The 19,726-nt window shown below is 50.3% G+C and overlaps 1 protein-coding gene across 3 annotated transcripts in view; it reads left to right on the top strand.

The window, feature by feature from the left end:
* The first annotated feature begins 508 nt into the window (after nucleotides 1–508).
* Nucleotides 509–19,726, top strand: part of BUD13 (BUD13 homolog) — a 30,085-nt gene continuing 10,867 nt past the window's right edge. The window contains exons 1-11 of one of the 3 annotated variants that reach the window (XR_009758687.1): nucleotides 509–719; nucleotides 2,603–2,699; nucleotides 2,982–3,066; nucleotides 3,727–3,778; nucleotides 4,999–5,783; nucleotides 5,922–6,274; nucleotides 6,423–6,531; nucleotides 7,226–7,364; nucleotides 7,897–8,084; nucleotides 8,718–8,799; nucleotides 9,594–9,844. Coding sequence is in view for 2 of the 3 variants with exons in the window: in XM_061592896.1 (XP_061448880.1) it covers nucleotides 571–719; nucleotides 2,603–2,699; nucleotides 2,982–3,066; nucleotides 3,727–3,778; nucleotides 4,999–5,783; nucleotides 5,922–6,274; nucleotides 6,423–6,531; nucleotides 7,226–7,364; nucleotides 7,897–8,084; nucleotides 8,718–8,799; nucleotides 9,594–9,687 (2,133 nt within the window). In the remaining variant the exon portion in view is untranslated. Of the gene's footprint in view, nucleotides 720–1,254; nucleotides 1,535–2,602; nucleotides 2,700–2,981; nucleotides 3,067–3,726; nucleotides 3,779–4,998; nucleotides 5,784–5,921; nucleotides 6,275–6,422; nucleotides 6,532–7,225; nucleotides 7,365–7,896; nucleotides 8,085–8,717; nucleotides 8,800–9,593; nucleotides 10,696–19,726 lie in introns of those variants that run through there. The other 2 variants (XM_061592896.1, XM_061592897.1) reach the window with 2 other exon arrangements.

Raw genomic sequence — 19,726 nt, 5'->3', positions numbered from 1 at the left:
GCCATGGATATGATAAGGAAAGGTCACTCAAGGAGAGTTCTTCCATAGATGGGATGGGGAAGGGGCTGCCTTGGCTCGTCTTTCTCCCACTTGGTTGTGTAACTGCTACAACCTCAGTTGCAAGGTTATAGTCCCAAACAATTTGAATGAGTAAAGTTTATCTAAAGAATATAAAAAGCGAAAAACAAACAAGACACTGGCAGAAAATGAAATCCATGCAAAACAAATTTAAGCATTTACAGAAATTAATATCCCCCACTCAGGCATGAAGCTTGCTGGGTGGCCTTGGGCTAGTCATAGTCTCTCAGCCTAACCCACCTCACAGGGTTGTTGAGAGGATACACACCTTGAGCTCCTAGAAGGAAAGGTGGGATATAATTGCAATAATAAATCAGGAAGGGGTCCCTGCTCTAAGCCCGCTGCCAGGCTGTTTCTTCGTTCCCTCCGAGTGCAGAGATGCTGCCGCTAGGGGGCGCTCCGTGCCTCGGTGCGCTCCTTCGCTCGACAGTTTGGCGGCTCTATGGTTCTGACCCCGTCGCTGACCTGGCTTCCGCTTCCGTCCGCGGAAAGATGGCGGCGGCCCCGGCTCCAGCCTCGGGCCTGTCCAAGGCCGAATACCTGCGGCGGCGCTACCTGGAGGCCAGCGGGCCGGAGGCGGGCTTGGAGGCCAAGAAGCGGCGCAGGAAGAAGAAAGCGGGGAAGGAGCTGCCGCCGGGGAGGTGCGTGTGTGCGGCCGGCAGAGGCGGGAACCGTCCCTCCCTCCCTGGGGCGGTGTGATCGCGGAGCGATGCCTCGGCCGCAGGCCCCTTGCGGGGACAGCGAGGTCTCGCCTCTCGCGCTTCTTCGAACTACTTGGAGTGGTAGTGGCCACGGTGGCGATAGCCATATGGGGTCCGACCATAGCAGCCTTGTCAGACCCCGCAAAGCCCCCGCACGCCCTTTTCAAATTCGCGGGAACGGCACCAGCCTTGCGAATGCGCCCGCAGCCCTTTTCTATAATAATAATAATAAAATTTTATTTATGAGTCGCCTATCTGGCCGAATTAACGGCCACTCTAGGAGACGTACATGTACATGATAAAATACAATAAAAACCAATGAAAACCACAAACAATAATTAATATACCGGCATTAAAAGCAACCCACCTCAGAGATCCCATAGGCCTGCCTGAACAGCCAGGTCTTCAAGGCCCGACGGAAGCCTATCAGGGAGGGGGCATGGCGAAGGTCAAAAGGAAGGGAATTCCAGAGGGTGGGGGCCACAATCAAAAATGTCCGCTCTCTGGTCCGCACCAGCCTCGCTATCTTAACTGGTGGGACCGAGAGAAGGTCTTGCGTGGCTGATCTTGTCAGGCGGCATAATTGGTGATGCTGGAGGCGCTCCTTCAGATAAACTGGGCTGGAACTATATAGGGCTTTGAAGGTCAACACCAACACCTTGAATTGGGCCCGGCAAACAACTGGTAGCCAGTGTAGATCTACTCGCTTGCTGGGGCTGGGAGCGGAGGAACCCCTCTTTCTGTCTGCCTGCATGGTTTGTACCCTCCTGCATGTTCTGCGTCTGCGGAAAACCCCCTTTCCAGACAGCCATTTTCTTCGCCTTCTGGCCACTCTGCTGAGCGCTCCCTCCCTCGACTTTTAGCCTGATCGCTCGCTCATCCGCTGGTCTCTGTGGCTTTCCTTGCCCTCGCCCGTCTGCAATTTCTGGTTGCCTGGTGCTTTCCGGCTAGTACTTCACACAAGTCTGTTTTGTATAGTGTACCTCCCAATCTTCGTTCTCCCTCATTCTCCCCAGCTAAAACTGAGCCTCGGTATTATGCAGTTGCGCTGGCTGGCATTCATCCCTTCCCAGCCAGCCACTTCTAGGAGCTTACAATTGCTTTCAGATGGTAAGGTCCTAGAAGGCAGGAGTTTGCCATCTTTGTCTGTGAAATCCTGGAAAGAACTGTTGATGGTGTTGTGCAATTTTTTAAAAAAAAATTGTAATCATTTTTCAAAAATAACAGTATAAACAACTGTAAAAACATACTGGGAACTAAGTCTGCAATGGGAAAAGAAAGGGATGGCCAGAGAAGGAAAGGAAAATTAAGTGTGGTGTCAAGGAAAGAGAGCCAACATCTATTTTTGTAATAGTCATATAGTGAGGTTAGAACTATTGTTTTTAGGGTGTTTTTTTTTTTGCATTGTGTGTCTTGGCTATGAGTTCCAGAATGACAGGCCACCCCAGAGGCCTTTGTGTATGTCATCTAGAGAGTGTGGTAAATGATCTCCTTGAAGCAATGATACTATGTTAAATAACAATTGAAAAACAAAAATGAGGGTGCAATCCACTTATGCATTCTAAGCCTTCAGGAGACTAGTCCAAGTGTTGGGCTTGGATGTGGGAAACCTAAATAACTAAGTAGATCTAGGCAAGTGTTTTCTTATGGTACCCTGGAGCCTTTTTTCTGTTTATTGCTGCACTCCCTTGATAGGGGAGGGGAGGTAATATGTCAGGGGCACATCATCCCATTCTCTTTGCCACCCACATGAAATTAGGCTGAGGGGCACAGGTTGCCCACCTTGATCAACTGCCACACTGTGTTATCTGTTTGCCATCCAGAATACGTATAGTGGATGATGATGACACGAGTTGGAAAAACATCCCTGTTGAGCAGGAAAAAGAGGATGAGGAGGGGGATGATGGAGACTTGCCTGTGGTGAGTATTTGGAGGCAACTGGGAACAGAGCATTTAGCTGTACCAAATTGCTATTACTAAAAGCATTTAGAACACTCTAATTCTCTCAGAGTATTGCACTGTTTTCTTTTTCTTATCAACTGTGTGCAGTGGAGGTCAGCATAATTCCAATATTACTCGTAGGCAACAGACACGAACAAACACATTGAGCAGATACTGTAAATTGGGTTGCTCAGCTGTGGGTTTTTTGGCTTTGCAGTGTGAAATGCTTGGGTTTGCCCAGTTCTCCTATCTTTCTGTCAGGTGGCTGAGTTTATTGATGAGCGGCCAGATGAAGTTAAATGGATGGAAGAATTCCGAACCAGTAACAAGTGGAAACTATTGGGAGGTCAGTGTTCTTCTATCAGGGTGGTGTGTGTGCTTTGTGAGATACTTGCATAAGGTTAGCACTGCGTGCAGCTACACCCCTAAGCTAGGCACAATTTGTTTTTTGGTGGAGGGGTTCAGATAGGTCTCTCTTTCTGTAGGCATAGCAGAACAGTCAGGTTAGAAGACAAGTGGAGGGATGGTTTGGGCAGGGCCAGCGCCAGAGGGCGGCCAGGTTGGGCCCTGGCCGAGGACCCCTGCGGCCCAGAGGGGCCCCTCATTAGGGTGGGAGAGTAGCGCTCCCCTTCTGCAATCCATGGCAGGGTCCCTGCTGCAGATCGCAGGGAGGGAGCTTCCAGACCATCTACCTGTTTACTCGCTCCACCTACCTCTCTCCTGTCTTTTGCTGCTGTGCGCGCTGCAACCAAGATGACAGCGGGGGCTTCTTTAAGGGGCTGATGCCCCTACCGCCATCTTGCTGTATCAGATAGAGACACTTCTGCAGGAAAATAAAGCAATGGAAAATTTTCTACTACACATCACTGCTCTTGGGTTAGTTTTCTAGGCATTACTATCCTTTGGAAGCTTATTGCAAAGCACATGGAAATGTATATCTTACCATAACGTAGTTTTTATGTAGACCTCTATATTTATATGGTTTCCATTTTTTGCTTGCTTTTAGATCAGAATGAAGAATCACCTGATCTTTCTGTAATTGCAAAGTCAACAAATAAGTAAGTGGGGATGTGGGTGGTTAGCTGAGCATTTAGCATCCTGTCTTTTCCTGACTAGGACAAGTGTGTGGTATGGGTTGCACAGCTGGGAAGGTCTTATCAATATGATTTTAACACCTGCTGATAAACACCTGCCCAAACCTTCAGTGTAGGAGCAGCCCTTTAACATAGTTTGTGGGTGGGAGGAAAGACTAGCACTTTATTTTTGCTACTCTCTGGCTCTGTGAAGTAGTTAAAACTAAAGTACAAAGCGTGTTGCAACCTCATTGAAAACAGGCTGTGCAGACTCTGCTCAGCTGAAAGGTATCCAGGAAGTTCAAGGTTCCAGTCTTGGTGTACAAAGCCTTATACAGCTTGGGATCAGGATACATGAAAGACCTCTTATTCCTTATATACCCAGTCGATCACTGCACCCTGCAGGTGAGGGCCTCCTGCAGATACCATCTTTTCAGGAGGTCTGTTCTGCACAAAATAGGAAACAGACCTTTAGTGTGGCGGCACCTACCCTGTGGAACTCCCTCCCCTTAAATATTAGACAGGCATCTGTGTTATCTTTTCGGTGCCTGTTGAAGACGTTCCTCTTTTCAACAAGCCTTTTAAGTTGAGACCTTATCCCAGTCTGCCTCTGTGCTGGAATTGCTTTTTAATATTTTTAAAACTTTTTAAAATATATATAACCTTTTTATAAGATGTCTTGAAACCTTTTTGAAAATGTTTTTAAATATGTTTTGTTTTAATGTATTTTAAAGTCTTTTTGTGATGCTTTAAAGTGTTTTTAGTGGTGTTGTTTGCTGCCCTGGGCTCCTGCTGGGAGGAAGGGCAGGATATAAATTAAATAATAAATAAATAAAGTTTCCCAACATCTGTTTTACATAGTTAGAACCAGAGTGGCTTGAGTGGGGTGTAAGAGGCATGCCAGGATAAATCTTTAATAGTTGCATAACTCCAAAGAAAGAGTCCCCATGGTGGACCATTGGCATGCCTGCTGCAGGTGCTGTGGTGTTGGCAAAGAAGCTGCCAGTGGCAGTATCCTGAGTGCCAACAGCAGGAGGCAAGCCACAGGGAGTGCTCTGGTCTGCTACTTCTGGCTTGCTTCTGTTGCCTGCTGTGTCCCAGGCATCGACCAGAGATTCTTGGCAAAGCCATATCTGACAACAAGATGTTAACTGTTAGAAGCTTTGACTAACATATGCTGTGGCTTTCCTTGTCTTACTTTCCAGTTCAGAAGCCACAAAACATAAGGAAACGAAGAACTGCCCAGATCAGTCCCTGCCCAGGAGGGGCCGCCGTGACTCCCCGGATCAGTCCCCGCCCAGGAGGGGCCGCCGTGACTCCCCGGATCAGTCCCCGCCCAGGAGGGGCCGCCGTGACTCCCCGGATCAGTCCCCGCCCAGGAGGGGCCGCCGTGACTCCCCGGATCAGTCCCCGCCCAGGAGGGGCCGCCGTGACTCCCCGGATCAGTCCCCGCCCAGGAGGGGCCGCCGTGACTCCCCGGATCAGTCCCCGCCCAGGAGGGGCCGCCGTGACTCCCTGGATCAGTCCCCGCCCAGGAGGGGCCGCCGTGACTCCCCGGATCAGTCCCCGCCCAGGAGGGGCCGCCGTGACTCCCCGGATCAGTCCCCGCCCAGGAGGGGCCGCCGTGACTCCCCGGATCAGTCCCTGCCCAGGAGGGGCCGCCGTGACTCCCCGTATCAGTCCCCGCCCAGGAGGGGCCGCCGTGACTCCCCGGATCAGTCCCCGCCCAGGTGGGGCCGCCGTGACTCCCCGGATCAGTGTTCATCTCCTAAAAGACCCCATTCTGTAACAGGCAAAAATAATACCAGAAACTCACATGGAAGCCAGCAGGAATGCTACCCTGACAAGCCTTCAGCCCATCGGAGGTGGCAAAGTACCTTTGACCTGTCACCACCCCAGAAGAAAAGGTGCAATTCTGATGCAGGGCTGTTGCTGCCTCGGAAGCATCAGTCACCCCCCAGAGCGCTAAGACAGCAAAGCAACGCCAGAGGTGAGTCTGCGTGTGGAACCCTCTCTCCAGAGTGGAATATTTTTTGGAGTGTGAATTACCCATGATCCTCATTGGAAACCTGGCAAACGCCCCATCTCACTTGGTAATTCATGTTGACGTTTGTATGTCTTTTTACAGAAGCCAATCAATGGCTCCATTCACCTGCACCTTCCCCAAGGAAGCACCAAAGGCACGATTCCGAATCTGACTCCGATTCCCCCCCACTGCAGAGAAGGAACGGCAGCAAAGCCTCCTCAGATCCAGGCCTTTCCCCACAACGGGCCCCTCGCAATGCACACTTGCAGCGCCCAGCCTCTCCGTCCGACCTCTTCCCTCCCAGAAGGACGCGGTGCAGGTCTTCAGACTCTGACTTGTCTCCTCCCCGAAGAGGTCAAGAAGCTAGGAAGAAGGCCCACAAGTCCAAGAGCCCCCCTGAGCTCTCCCCACCTCGTCGGGGCAAGGGCTCCAAAGGGAGGGGCGACAGCCAAAGGGTGAGGGCTCCGTTTGGAAATCTGGCAACCACTGTGGGGCCCAGTCATGGTTGCCTGTGCGCTTGCCCCATGTGCTAGGGGAATAGCTTCCTTCAGAGGCAGCCTGCATTTTTTTTTACCCTGCTCTTGTGCTGCCTTTGGCTTGCAGGACCCTCAGATGCTTTCAGGGGGCAAAGTGGGCTTGGTGTCGGCCAAATTACTGAGGAAGGAGCGTCATGAGCTCAGGAAGCAGCAAGGCAGCAGCAAACATCTGGAAGGTGAGAGCCGTGCACCCTCTTGGGGTGGGGACAGGCCGAGAGTATGGCTTGAATCCCTGGCACGGGTGGGACATGAATCCAGCCCTCACCCACCAGCCTCTGCAGGCATCTCTGGGATTTGCAGTCCCTCTCAGGGCTGTGTTGTTAAAGCGGAACTGAAAGTGGCTTCCTGGAGGAGATGTTGGGCTGTAGCCCACCATAGGAAAACAGGGCAAGTCGGTGCTTTGGGCTGATTGCCCTCCTGCAAGTGCAGTGGTGACATACAGGGACTGGTAGTTGCAGGCATGGCATTCACTAAAGTGAACCAGTTAGTTTTTAGACGGCTGTGAGGGGATATGATTGTAAAATGTGTAAGCCTACAGATGCTTGCTTGCGCTTCACGTAACGCCCAGTGAAATTAGCAGCCAGCAGATCTAATGGAAATGCAAATATGCTGTCCACAGCTGACCTGTGAAACTCAGGGGCGGCGGCTGATGTGACTTGCTTACATTGCAAGGCCAAAAGTAAAGTTCTGCAACCCAGAGAGTCATCTTCCCTGCAAGCAGAAAACATCAGTTTTGCTTATTATATGCATCCTACTTTCCTGCAGAAATAACCATGACCTGTTGCTGGATCACCAAATGCATTGCTTTGATTGTGAGTCCACCAGTGTTGAATACCTGGCTTGAATGCCTGCCTCCTTTTCCCCCTGCAGCTGAATCGCGACATACTGAGACGGTTTTCCGGGATAAGTCGGGCCGCAAAAGGGACCTGAAGCAGGAGCGGCTGGAGCAGCAGAAGAGAGCAGAGGAGGCGTCTGAGCGAGACAAGCAGTATGCCAAGTGGGGGAAGGGGTAAGAGCTTAGGGGGGAAGCCCCACTGCCAGCCGTGTCGGCGAGGGAAGTGGGAGAGTCACCTCATGGTGGGAAAGGAAGGTGCCTTATGCTGGCTTAGACAGTTGGTCCATCTAGCCTAATATTGTCTACTCTGACTGGCAGAGAAGTATCTCGTGTCTTTCCCACCAATTGCAACATTTCTAGGAACAAAGAGAGCTCCCTTATGCAGAGTCAGGCCCTTGATCCACCTAGCTCAGTATTGCCTACACTGACTGGCAGCAGTGGCTCTCCAGGGTTTCAGGCAGGGAATCTCTCCCAGCCCTACCTGGAGATGCCGTTGGGGATTGAATCTGGGACCTCCTGCATGCCAGGCAGGTGCTCTGTTCCAAGCCACGGCCCTTTCCCTGGGAGAAGAGCTGCGACCTGAAGCCATCCTTGGTGTGTGGCCGACGTGGGTTGCCAGCGATTCTGCTCTCCTTCTCACGCCACGGTCAGGAACAGTTGAGCCTGGCAGCTTATCCACTGCTCTGGCTTGTTGCCTCTCTTGCAGCCTTACACAGAGCCGGCAGCAGCAGCAGAACGTAGAGGATGCTGTGAAAGAGATGCAGAAGCCGCTGGCTCGGTACATAGATGACCAGGACCTGGACAAGATGCTGCGGGAGCAAGAGCGCGAGGGTGACCCCATGGCTGATTTCCTGAAGAAGAAGAAGGCGGTCCAGGAGAAGAAAGACACGAAAGGTCAGCACTTGCAGCCGGGAGTTACTGGTGGAAAGCGGGGGGCTGGGGGTGCATTGCACAGGAAGGGGCACTGAACCGATTCTGGTGCTGCCTGGAGAGCAAGTCTGGTTTGTTACAGCCAAGAGGTGGAATGTCCTGCACCCTAAACTTGAGAGAGGCACCTAAATGAAATTTACAACTGTGTCTTTTGGGGGAAAAACTCCCTGAGTTCTCAAAGGTATTTTTGGGGTGGGGTGTGTGGAGATGGCACCTCTAAGAGGAGTGACTAAGCGGTTGTGGTGAAGGGAGGTTGTGCAGGATGTAACACATGCATGCACGTGTGAAGACTCCCCCTTCATCATTTGATTTCTCTCTCAGTTGTAAACAACTGTTACATTCCACTTCTGAGGTCCCCTCAACAAAAGTTGCTTTTGAAAAAGAAGGTGACGTTCAGGGATGTTTCCCCTTGGAAGATGTTTTGTGATTTGTTGGCACAGCAGGGGCCCAGCTCTCTTGGCTGTTATCTTTCCACAGCCCCTGTGCCTCCCACACCGCCTTTGGGGACTGCTGGGGGGGTGTCAGTGCTTATACAATGCCCTGCTTTCACTGAAAAAATAACTGATGATGCCGTTTAACTCCCTGCGCATGCTTCAGAAAAGCCACGATACGATGGACCAGCCCCCCCACTGAACAGGTTTAACATCTGGCCTGGATACCGCTGGGATGGAGTTGACAGGTAAGTCTGTTTTCCTTCCAGTAATGGTCATCATTCATCCATTGGCATTCATTCACTCGTGGCCAAGTAAGATTGTCTTCCAAGATAATTTGCTTGGAAGAAGCCTGTGCGTGAATTTGTTTTATGTGGGGAGATCGGCACGCAACGATCAACACACAATCTTGACAGAAAAAGGCTTTGATCCAATGGCATGGATACCACGACAATTGGAAGTCTTTTATCTGCTGCAGCCTTCGTCCGCCTTCACAGCCATTGTAACATACACACTGTTATCCTCCACCTGTTCTGCTGTTGAGGACTTTCTTGGATCGTTCTTTGTCTGGTTCCTCTCCCTTGACCTTACCGCCATGGGTGACCCTGCTAGGAGCACATGACTCCTGACGGCATCGCTCACAGGGTTCATTGGAACACGCAAGCCCACTCACCACTGCAAGGTGATGATCCATCAATAATGACCAGTGATGGTCATAGATGGCTGCTAATTACAAAGGACTCAGAATACCGGTATGATGGATGCAAGTAGCATTTCCTACACGCAGTATTGACTATTATGGCTGATACTGCTTCTATTAAGGCATCCATTTGCTTTCCTTTCCATCCTCTGCCCTTGACAATGACCCTGAAGCTGCATACCTAGTGGGCTTTTTCAGGCTGTTTGGGGGATTCCTCTGTTCAGCTGCTGCTGCTGCTGCCACCTCCGTGTTGGTTGCCCAGTGAAGGCCATCCAGTATCCCCAAGAAGTTCCTTGTTATCATTGTCTCTGTTTCATATTGTCATTGTCTCCATTCCTGTAGGTCCAACGGCTTTGAGCAGAAGCGCTTTGCCAGGATCGCAAGTAAGAAGGCAGTTCAAGAGCTGGCATACAAGTGGAGTGTGGAGGACATGTGATTTGCCAGCCTGAGGCGCAAGAGAACCTCCTCACATTGCTGGAGGTGCAAAGGATCTTCTCTGCAAGAGTTAAAGGGGTTCACCTATCGAGACTCTTTCTGGTGGACATGGCTTTCCCCCCCCCCCAACAGAAGGCGAGGCTGATGGAATTCCTGCAGTATGTATAGACTGTGCTAGAAGGAGTGAGTGAGTCCTCTGTGGTGGGGAAGCCCCAGATCTAGTTTGAATGGAGCCTCCTAGAAATCTGCAGCAGGAAGAACCTGATCCCTTAAATATTAATCTTATGGAGCAGTTGAGGATGCTGCAGCTGATTTCAAGCTGGGTGTCCCAAATCTCAGGTGCTTTTTTTCCTGTGTGGTAGGGGGTGAGGAGAGGCAAAGTTAAGAGTCTCTTCCTCTTGTGCCATAATGGAATGTTTTGGCTGTGTTCTCTTGGGGCTGCTGGACATGTTTGAAACCACTGGCTGGTTTGAGACTGAACTTGCTGGTGTAAATAAGCACAGCATTGTCTTGGGCTTCCTGTCCTGCATGGCCGCATATGTCTTGTGGAGTGTGCAGGTCATGCCTAGGCAGGGAGGATGCCTTTGCTGCCCTTTCCTGAAAGGGCCATTGTGGTTTGAGAATAAGCTCACCTACAGCAGCCACTCAAAGAGCTGGTTAGGAAGTCAACATACAGAGTTTAAAATCCTTGCATTTCCCCTGATGCCTCTGCCGGTGTCCCCAAAGGAGGCTGTTCTGGTGGAATTCCTGCAGAATACCCAGAAGCTAAAGTGCAAAGACTTTTTCATAGGAAACGGGATTCTTTGCAGCTAAAATTTCTAATATCCTTTGTAATTTGAATGTACAGTTTGTAAATAACAGCTTTCTTACTTTGTGTGCCTTTTTAAAAGAGGTGTTACTGTGTGTGGGTACCAGGGAACAGGAAAGATGTGTTTGGGCTTGAGTCGTTTGGAGTTGGTATTAATTAATTTACTCCTTTTTATTTTTGAATACAAGTACATTTTTGCTATGGCTATATCCAAGCATGAACAAAAATTGCAAGTACCATTTCAAAATCTGCAAAGGAGCCCATCTCCCCCTTTTAAAATCCATGATGTTCAGCCATTCGCCCCTGAGGTCTGACCCTTCTGCTTGGTGACCCACTCACACTTTCTTTATGCAAGGATCCGCTTCTCTCCTGGATTTCTCTTGCTGGGCTAGGTACATTTGCAAGCGGCAGACGGAGTGGAAGGGGCCTGCACGATAGGACACAGAGCTTGCTTAAGCTGCTGCTGCTGCTCTCGTCCCTACCCTGCAACGCCCCAGCCAAACCTTTTGATGCCTCCCTGTGGCTTCTCTGGGCCACTGCTTGGCTGCATCCCTGGTGGATGGTGGCAAAACCTTGCTCTCGCTCAGTCTGGATGGGTTTTGGGTCTGGCTTGTAACTCTTGGCCTTCTCTGTTTTCTTAGGCAGAGATATGTGTTGCTTGTTGTGGTTTGACTTTCAAAATGCCCTTTTTAAAAACAACAAAACAAGCCCCAAACCGGCAGCAGAAGTCGTCTCCCTCTCTGGTAGAGATGTGATACTGTATTAAAATGGCCTTTGTCTGAGCGGGACCAGACACCATAAGCCATCTGCTAACAGAAGAGAGGAGCTGATAAATGGCAACCCTGGGAGAGCAGGTCCATCCCTCACTTCCATATACTTTGGCAGGAAGATAGTTGAACTAGAAAGGACCGAGGGTGGAGGAAATTGTTGCAGAAGCATGAAAATAATGTGAGGCAGTGTGTATATTCATTTCCCCTCTAGTGAAGAGCTGATCCTGTTTCAAGACTTGAAGATGCAGCTTCTCTGGACTGCAAAAGTGCAAGGAGGGAGAGCAAGTGAGTGAGAGGGCACTCTTTACATGGGGGAGCCTGAGCCACACTTGTAAGCAATGGCTTTCCAAAGTACAGCTGGTGCATTTTCCCAGGACAGTTTCAGCAGTCTGCTGCGTCCCGAGAGATTGGGCACGTGCATCCTTGGGTCTCTGTTCAGCTACTGAGCTCAAGATTGAGGTTTTGTATTGATGCCTCCAGGCTCCTGCTCCCTACGTGCCCCTTTTCTGCAGTCCCATCTAAGAAGCTATACATTTGGGTGCACGTTTTTCTTCTCTGGCCCGTGCAGCGGAGTGCCTTCCCACACCTCTGAGGCAGCATTCCTAGGAAATTGCCTTGTATTGGTCGGAGCACTTCTCTTTGTAGCCTAGGTTGTCTGCTGTGGCTGGCAGAGGCTCTCCAGTTCCATATTTTAAAGGTCCTTCTTGCACTTAGGTCAGCCTAGGCTACCATCTCCTCACTCTGCTAGTTAGGGATACCCCGACAAAGCATACAGAGCAAAACTCAGCCCAGAAACCCACATGGGAGGTATGATGAAAAGAGTAATTCCAAGGTCGGTTGGTAAAAAGGAAACGAGAAGGGCAGTAGAATGCAGGAGAGCAACCGGAAGTTGGTGTCAGCCCACAGGAAAGAAAATGAGCGAAGGGAGGAGGGAGCGGGTGTGGAGGGGGGAACAATGGACACACCCACCTAAAAGCATCAGAGCAAAGCATCTGCAATCACTAGAGAAAGGGAGTGAAGACTTCTTTTCATTTTGTATTAGTGGATTGGGTTAGTACCGATTTGCAGGGGGGAAGCTGCGTGATAGTTTGTTTGCCGGTAACGTCCTGTGAACCATGCTAATGTAAAGGAGATGTGAATAGCACCAAACACACAGTAAGCCACTGTGTAGATGAGCCCCTTGTCTAGAATGTTTTCCTACTTAACCCAAGACCTGGCAGTAAATCAGTTTCTTTCCACTCATCCTAGTAGTCCCTTGGCAGTGCAGCTTCTGGCCTTTTTGCTTTCACCTCTTTGCCCTTGGAGTCGGGTCCTCTGTAGCTCTCTCCGTTCTGGCTGCTTCCGATTTCTAGCTCTCCTTCAACAACTTTTTCCTTTCTTGATTTTCAGCTTCACTTAGATATATGGCATTTTGACGCCACCATCCAACCTCTTTACCAATCACAAGGGTAGTAGAGTTTTGCTAAGTTTCTGGTTTCCATAATAATTGGATTGCCCACCCTCCCTTCAGTTTCATGGGCTGACCACCTGAGTCATCTGGCAAGAGCAGCCTCTGGAGAGAGAGAGGCCATTTTACAACAGAGCACAAAATGGCTGAACACACAGGGCATTCTCAAGCCCCCCTTGGTAGACCTCAAAAATCAGGGGGCTTAGGAGGTACAGCTGTGAGAAGGGGTTGCCCCCACCTTCTGCTGCCGAGGTGATTGCCTCACTCTGCCCAATGGTAGGGCCAGACCTTCCTCTGGAGTGCACCTTTGGCTACACCCTCTCTCCCCATGCCGTAGGTCACATTCACACCCGACGTTTATTCCACTTTTATTCCACTTTAAACAGTCATGGCTTCCCCCCAAAAATCATGGGAAATGTAGTTTGTGAAGGATGGCGAGAGTTGTTAGGAGATCCCCATTCTCACAGAGCTACAGTTTTCCAGAGTGGTTTAACCGTCATTTCCTCTTCCCAGAAAACTCCGAGAATTGTAGCTCTATGAGGTGTTCTCTGTGAGTCTTTGAACAGCTTTCAGCACCCTTCACAAACTACCCTTCCCAGGATTCTAGTGGAATAAATGTCTGGTGTGAATGTGGCCTTACACACAGCTGCTATTCAGAAACAGATGGATGCTTACCTGGGTCTAAATGCTGTTCCTGTTGGACTAGCAGCCCATGGTTAGAACATCATGAGCACCGTTACCCGTAGGAGCTGCCTTGGTTCTGTAGCCTGGCTTTTGACAGCTTGCTCTGCACCATGTGGTGGGTTCCCCACCCCTACCCAAAAAGTTTAATTTGAAGAGCTGCTGGCCACAGAGGTGTCGCTCGCCCTTGGCTCTGGGAGGAGGCAGTGCACTCTTGGTGTGCCAGCCACTAGCCCAGTTTGCATGCCCCTTTGAGTGTTATTTCTGGAAAGACAGCTGCCGCCTTCAGAACCGGCATCACTGGTCGACTTTGATTAGCCTTAGCCACAGGAAATGGGGGTGAAAGGATATTAAAATCTTAATTTAATTTAGAATACTGTCATTCACAGTCACAGCAAACACTGAGCAGGCTAATCATTATGCAAATGAGGCAGATAGAAAAATGATTAATAATTGTACAAATTAAAAAATATTGTAAACATCCTGTGAGTAGTGATAAGTCTGCATGGCACCGGCATGCAGGCGGGCGGAGACACGGTGCAGCCGGCTCTAGCATCCTGATTGTCTCATTAGCGCACTTTAATTAGGGAGCCATGAGCAGGAGCCAAGCAGCATAGGGGGGGAGGGAGGGAGGGAGGATGGTGGGTCAAGGAGGGGAGCTGCGAGGTGGGTGGGTGCAGCTGGGAGGGAGGGAGGGAGGGGGAGGTGAGGCAAACTTTGCCAAGAGGGGTTGGAAGGTCAGAGGGGATGAAGCCTTCGCTTTGCACAATTTGCTCTTCATGTTGTGTTCGGTGGTGTCCTCAGTGTGGAGGCGGCACAGTCTCTCTCCGCTGACCCTGTGATCTGTATACAGTATATAAAATTAATGACCCAAGTGGACAAGACCTGACCAGGTTTGCTGACCTGGATGGAAAAGGTTCCACCAGGAAGCTCAGAAGGAGAGGAAGATTAGAAGCCACTGTTTGGTCCACCTTGACTTTCTACCCAACTTGTTGCCACCCTCCCCATTTCCCCCACCCCAAAACAAACCCCTCTTCCCTATCACGGAAGAAAACTCCAGGAAGCTCTTGTTTTCAGTCTTCTTTGTGACCCAGCAGTCGTTGCCCCGGCCCCTCGCTCTCCTGAAACAGCCTTGGGCCGGCCGGCCAGCTGCTTGTTAAGGTGCTCATCACTCCTGCCTCTTGCGGATGAGGTGCTCCTCGGCACATTTTGCCCGGTACTTCTCGACATTTGAAATCCAGGTAATTGGACCATGAATGGAGTTGTGCAAGTTTGTGGGTAGATTCTACTCTGCTTCAGTACAGATCTAGGACAGAGTATTTTATCTTGGGTTTATGACTCTGCACTAAAGTGTGCCTGCCTCCTTGAACACTCTGCAAAGTGTTGCGGCTCAAGGACAGAGGCTCCCACAGACCCACTGCTCATTCTGCCAGATGCACCTGAGGAGGTGATGCAAGGGTAAAACTCAGGTGCGGTTGAGAACTGAGATACCTTGTACAGCGGCTTAGTAATTAATTGTGCAACATTATTTCCCCCCACCGTCCCCATTTAACTGTTTTACTTTCATACTTTAGACAGGAAGCGAGATGATGATGATGATGATGATAATAGGCTTACACTGGGTAATAGGCTTATGTGGTACATTATGCATGTCAAGGACAAGCAATTAAGCTTGGCCTCACACATAGTAATTAGGTTTTTGTTGATGAGCTCATCAGTAATGTGTTTAGTTAAGATTAAGGGCTTAGTCCTCAATGTGCAACATTGCCCAGAGTTTCTCCCCCCCCCATCTTCTTCCTCCAAACTTCTCAGTAGAAACATGTCTGAGGGGAGGGGGCTGGGGGAAGCCCCACTTTCCAGCCAGCACAGGGCTGGGGAGCCTGTGGCCCAGCAAAGGTTGTTGCTGAACTATAGCTCCCATCATGCCCAAGCACTGAGCCATTCTGGCCACTGGGGCAGCTGGGAGTTGGAGTCCAACATCATCCGGAAGGCCACGGATGTTCCCTGTGCCTGAGCTTGGAGAAGAGGACCGTTGGAAGATGAGAACCTAGCAAAGAGTTCCAGATAAGCTGAGCTAGGACAGGGTAGGCCTACAACCTTAGGAACCCAGCCAGCTGCCTTGTACCAAGTCAGACCGTTGGCCCATCTAGCTCAGTCCTGTTTACACTGGCTGGCAGAGGCTCTCCGGGATTCCAGGCGGGGGGCTCTCTCCAGTCCAGTCCTACCTGGGGATGCCAGTTGGGGTTGCACATGGGACCTGCATGCAAGGCAGATGCTCTGCACTGAGCTGCCTCCTCCTTGGGGCTCAGCCATGTCCTCCGTTGTGTTTTTTGGTGGGAGAAAACAACATAGCTGCTGCATTTGCTGCATCGTCCCCCGTGTTACTCAGACTTCCGGTCTTGCCCTGGCTGCTCCCTCTGGAAGCGGGGGGGTGGAGCTCAGTTGAGATGGATTTGCTTTGGGGTTGGTGGGTTCTGGCTGGACTGAGCCCCCCCCTCCTGCCCTTTCCCAATTAATATTTTCAAGGCATTTCCATGTCCTTCATAATAGCAAGGCGTGGAATAAAAACGAGGCTTGACTCAGATGCAGGTCCAGCCCTGTACTTGGGCATAAGCATTTTTTCAGTGGTCTGTCCACACCAGAGAGCTGCTGCAGCTGCGGATGGCTCCCCCTTTGCCACTGCCCTCTCTAATCACTCTGGCTGGCGTTGGACTTGGTGGCTCATCAGTCATTGCCTCACACGTGCCATTAGGAGCAGATGCTCTGCAATTGCAGGCTCAGCTGTGAGCCATGGGGGAGGCTGTGTTAGGGGGCTGAATGCTCTGGGCTGTCATTGAAATATCAAATGAGCTACAGAAGAAATGAGGATGGAAGGAAGGAAGGATGCTGTGTCGGGTGGCCTCCTTGGTCTTTTAGAGGGTCAGGACTTCATTGGAAGGTCGATGGAGGTCTGGAGCAGGGATGAGGGCCTCAGGAATGGGGTGGGGGAAATGGGGCCCCAGCTGGCCCTCAGGATTCTCCACAGGCTGCGCCACCTCCCCAATGTCAGCCCTACTTTGCACCCCCCTTAAGTGTTTCTGCCTGGCTGGGGTGTGTCCATCATCTCTGATGATGCCTCTTGCTTGCTGGATGGAGAGTGGAGAGGGAGTGTGGTGTGGGTCGAAGCCAGCTTGTGGTACAAAGGTAACATTTATGTTGGTTGCTCTGCTCAGGTTTGCCTTTTGCCCCCCCCCATGGCTGGCATGTGACCCCCCAGAAGGCAACGTGGCCCTTGTCCTGAAAAGGGTCCCCCCCCGTGGTCTGGAGGCTTTGGCATCGGATCCTTGAGGCAGGGGGGGTTGGAGAGAGGGAAGACTTTCATTGCACCAGACAGGTGGCCTGCCTACCCCTGTGCTAGCCGTAGTGGGCAGCTGCTAATGTAGCCACCCGGGGCTGCTGCTGCAACGTCTATAGGTCAGATGTTGTCAGGTGGCACAGAGTAGCCAATGGGGTTCCAGCTGCTTAGCACAGCTTGTAGTGGTGGTGGGGGAGGAAGCAGCAGTGGACCTTGCTAGTTGAATATATCAAGCATAGGTGCTTTTGCTAGGGAGCTCTCTGCTCCCAGTGGCATTGCACAAGATCATCATCTCTGTGGCACACACTTCATTCTGAAGGTGGGGAGCAGAGGGGGCTGCCTTGTATCCAGTCAACCTTTAGTTTGTCTCGCTCAGTATTGCCTACACGGACTGGCAGCAGCTCTCCAGGGCTTCAGGCTCGGGTCTCTCTCAGCCCTGCCTGAAGATGCCATCAGGGGCAGAGCCTGGGGCCTGCTGATGCAAAGCCGGTGCTCTCCCAGAGCTGCTGCTTGCAAATGGGTGCTATGCTTATGGATCGGTCACTGACTGGGGAAAGCGAGAAAGTGAGCAGGAATAAACGGACAGTTCTCCCAGTGGGCGTGTGTAGAAAGTGAAGTCCTTCAAGGATTGGTATTGGGAGCTGTTCAACTTGTTCATAAATCATCTAGAGTTAGGGGTGAGCAATAAAGCAGCCAAGTTTGCTGATGGCACTAAACAGTTCAAGGTGGTTAAAACAAAAAGGGACTGTGAGGAGCGCCAAAAGGATCTCTCCGAGCAGGGTGAATGGTCAGTAAAATGGCAAATGCAATTCAGTGTAAGCAAGTGCCAAGAGATGCCAATTGGGGCAAGAGATCCAGATTTGAGGTCTGCACGGGCAACAACTGACCAGGAAACAGATCTTGGACGGATGGAGATGTCGACCCCGTGTGCGGCAGCTGTGAAAAAGTCAAATCCCATGTTGGGGGTCAGTAGGAAAGGGACTGAAAATAGAACAGCTGATATCATAATGCTTTTGTACAAATCCATTATAAGACCACACTTGGAATATTCTCCATGGTGGGCTGGAGATACTGGGAGACAGGAAACAAGGGGCTGGAGCCACTCCCCTAGGAGGAAAGTTTGGACTTTTTACTTTTAGAAAAGGGGCAAGAAGGGGGGGGAGTATTGATTGATTGATTGATTGATTAATGTATTTGCATATAGCTGTTTCATTTAAAAATATCAAAACAGTTTACAAGAAGTTAAAAACCCTGTACAGTAAAAAAAGAACCATTAAAAATACAGTAAAAACAGAGGTCAGCTATTGCAAAAAGTCATCTTCTTAATAGAGGTCCAGGGGATGGAGAAACATGGACAGAGAAGTCTCTCTCTCTCTCATAGTGAAGCTGGGCAATTTGCTCCCAGAGGATGTAGTGAGGGCCACCAATCTGGATGGCTTTAAAAGGGAGTCAGACATGTTTACCGAGGAAAACAAGGCTATCCGTGGCTGTGGCGATGTTCTCCCCCACTGGTGGAGGCTGGGTGCCCTCCATGCCAGTTACTGGGCATCCCCAGTGGGGAGAGTTCTGTTGTGCTCATATCCTGCTTGTGGGTTTCCCATTGAGGCATCTGGCTGGCCACCGTGAGAACAGGATGCTGGATGAGATGGGACATTGGCCGGTCCAGCTACAGGACTCCTATTCAGAGAAGGGATTTGTGGCAGGAATGTGGTGGCGAGAGAAAGAGTTAAATCCCCCCCCTGTCTTAAGGCTGCTCAGGCTGCTACTTACATAACAAAAACCTCACATTAGTTGCATGAATATAGTTAGATTCATGTCTGGTTTGGTCCTGAGCCTGTGTAAAGAGCTACTGTCCAAATTGAACTACCGGGTGTCTTGAAAACCAGGCAGCTCAACCACAGCCCTGTGCGAACCTCAATTTAGTGCCACTGCAACCTGCTTGGCAGTCAGCAGATGGCAGCAAATGCCAATCCAGGTGAGTGAGCCCACCTGCCTTGGTGCTTTCACATGCCTCATGCATGGTCTGCAGCTGCAGTGCACCAGTTGTGCATTGTGCAAAGGGAAGGGGCTGCTGCAAGGTTTGGGGGTGCCATGGTGGGCTGGAGATCCTGGGGGACAGGAAACGAGGCTTCCTCTCACTAAGGGTTGTCTTGGCATGGCTGTGGGAACCTGCTACGGTCACTTGCAGCTGCTTGTCCCATTTCTTGGTAGAAATGAAGGGGCAAAAGTGTTTGGATTCCAGCAGGTGAAAAAGCCACATGGCAGCCATTCCCACCCCAGGAACAAGGGCCACGTTCTACCTCTGTAAGACGCTCAGGTAGCCACCGCATCACCTATATGCAGCGCTTACAAAGTTTATCCCCATGGGAGTTCTTTTGCTGCAGGCAAATCTTGTCCCTTCTGGCCCACAGAAGCTCCTGAGTCCTTCTCGGCATCGCATCCACTTCACACACTAACATGGAGTGAAGCCTAAATTAGCCCTTTTAAACTGGCCCCGTGGAGCAGGCAGCAAGCTGCTGTATGTCTCCATCTCCTCATTACTATCTAAGTGAGGACATTCACAGAGAAAACCTACAAAAATATTTACTTTCAGTCCCTCCCCCCAGTAATTAACACCCCTCCTGCTTTCTGTGAGCTCTGGTGGTACTACTTAGCAAAACCTCCTTAATGAATATTTTTAAATGCAAGAGCATCCCACGCACTGGAATATCCAGAGGAAAAGCACATCCTCACTCTCACTCTCTGTGATTTTTTGTGAGATTTTAATATTTATAGTTTCATATTCCTGTGAATAATATTTAAAAAGAAGAAAAGGAAAGAAAGGGAAAATGTACAGATCTTGCCCCAAGGTGAGCTTAGAGAGGCCAGGGATATTGATAGAGTGCCTTCTGTTCCCTTTTCAATTACAGACACCTCACATAATTAAGTGCTAATAACCATGTTAATCTAAAATGGATGTTCTTTTCTCCTGGCCATCTCTTAATAGAATTAAAAACAGAT

Source organism: Rhineura floridana, chromosome 12, assembly GCF_030035675.1.
Source record: "Rhineura floridana isolate rRhiFlo1 chromosome 12, rRhiFlo1.hap2, whole genome shotgun sequence".
Lineage (NCBI taxonomy): Eukaryota > Metazoa > Chordata > Lepidosauria > Squamata > Rhineuridae > Rhineura > Rhineura floridana.
Note: the sequence above shows the minus strand (reverse complement) of the source record. Positions and strands in the feature narration are given on the sequence as shown.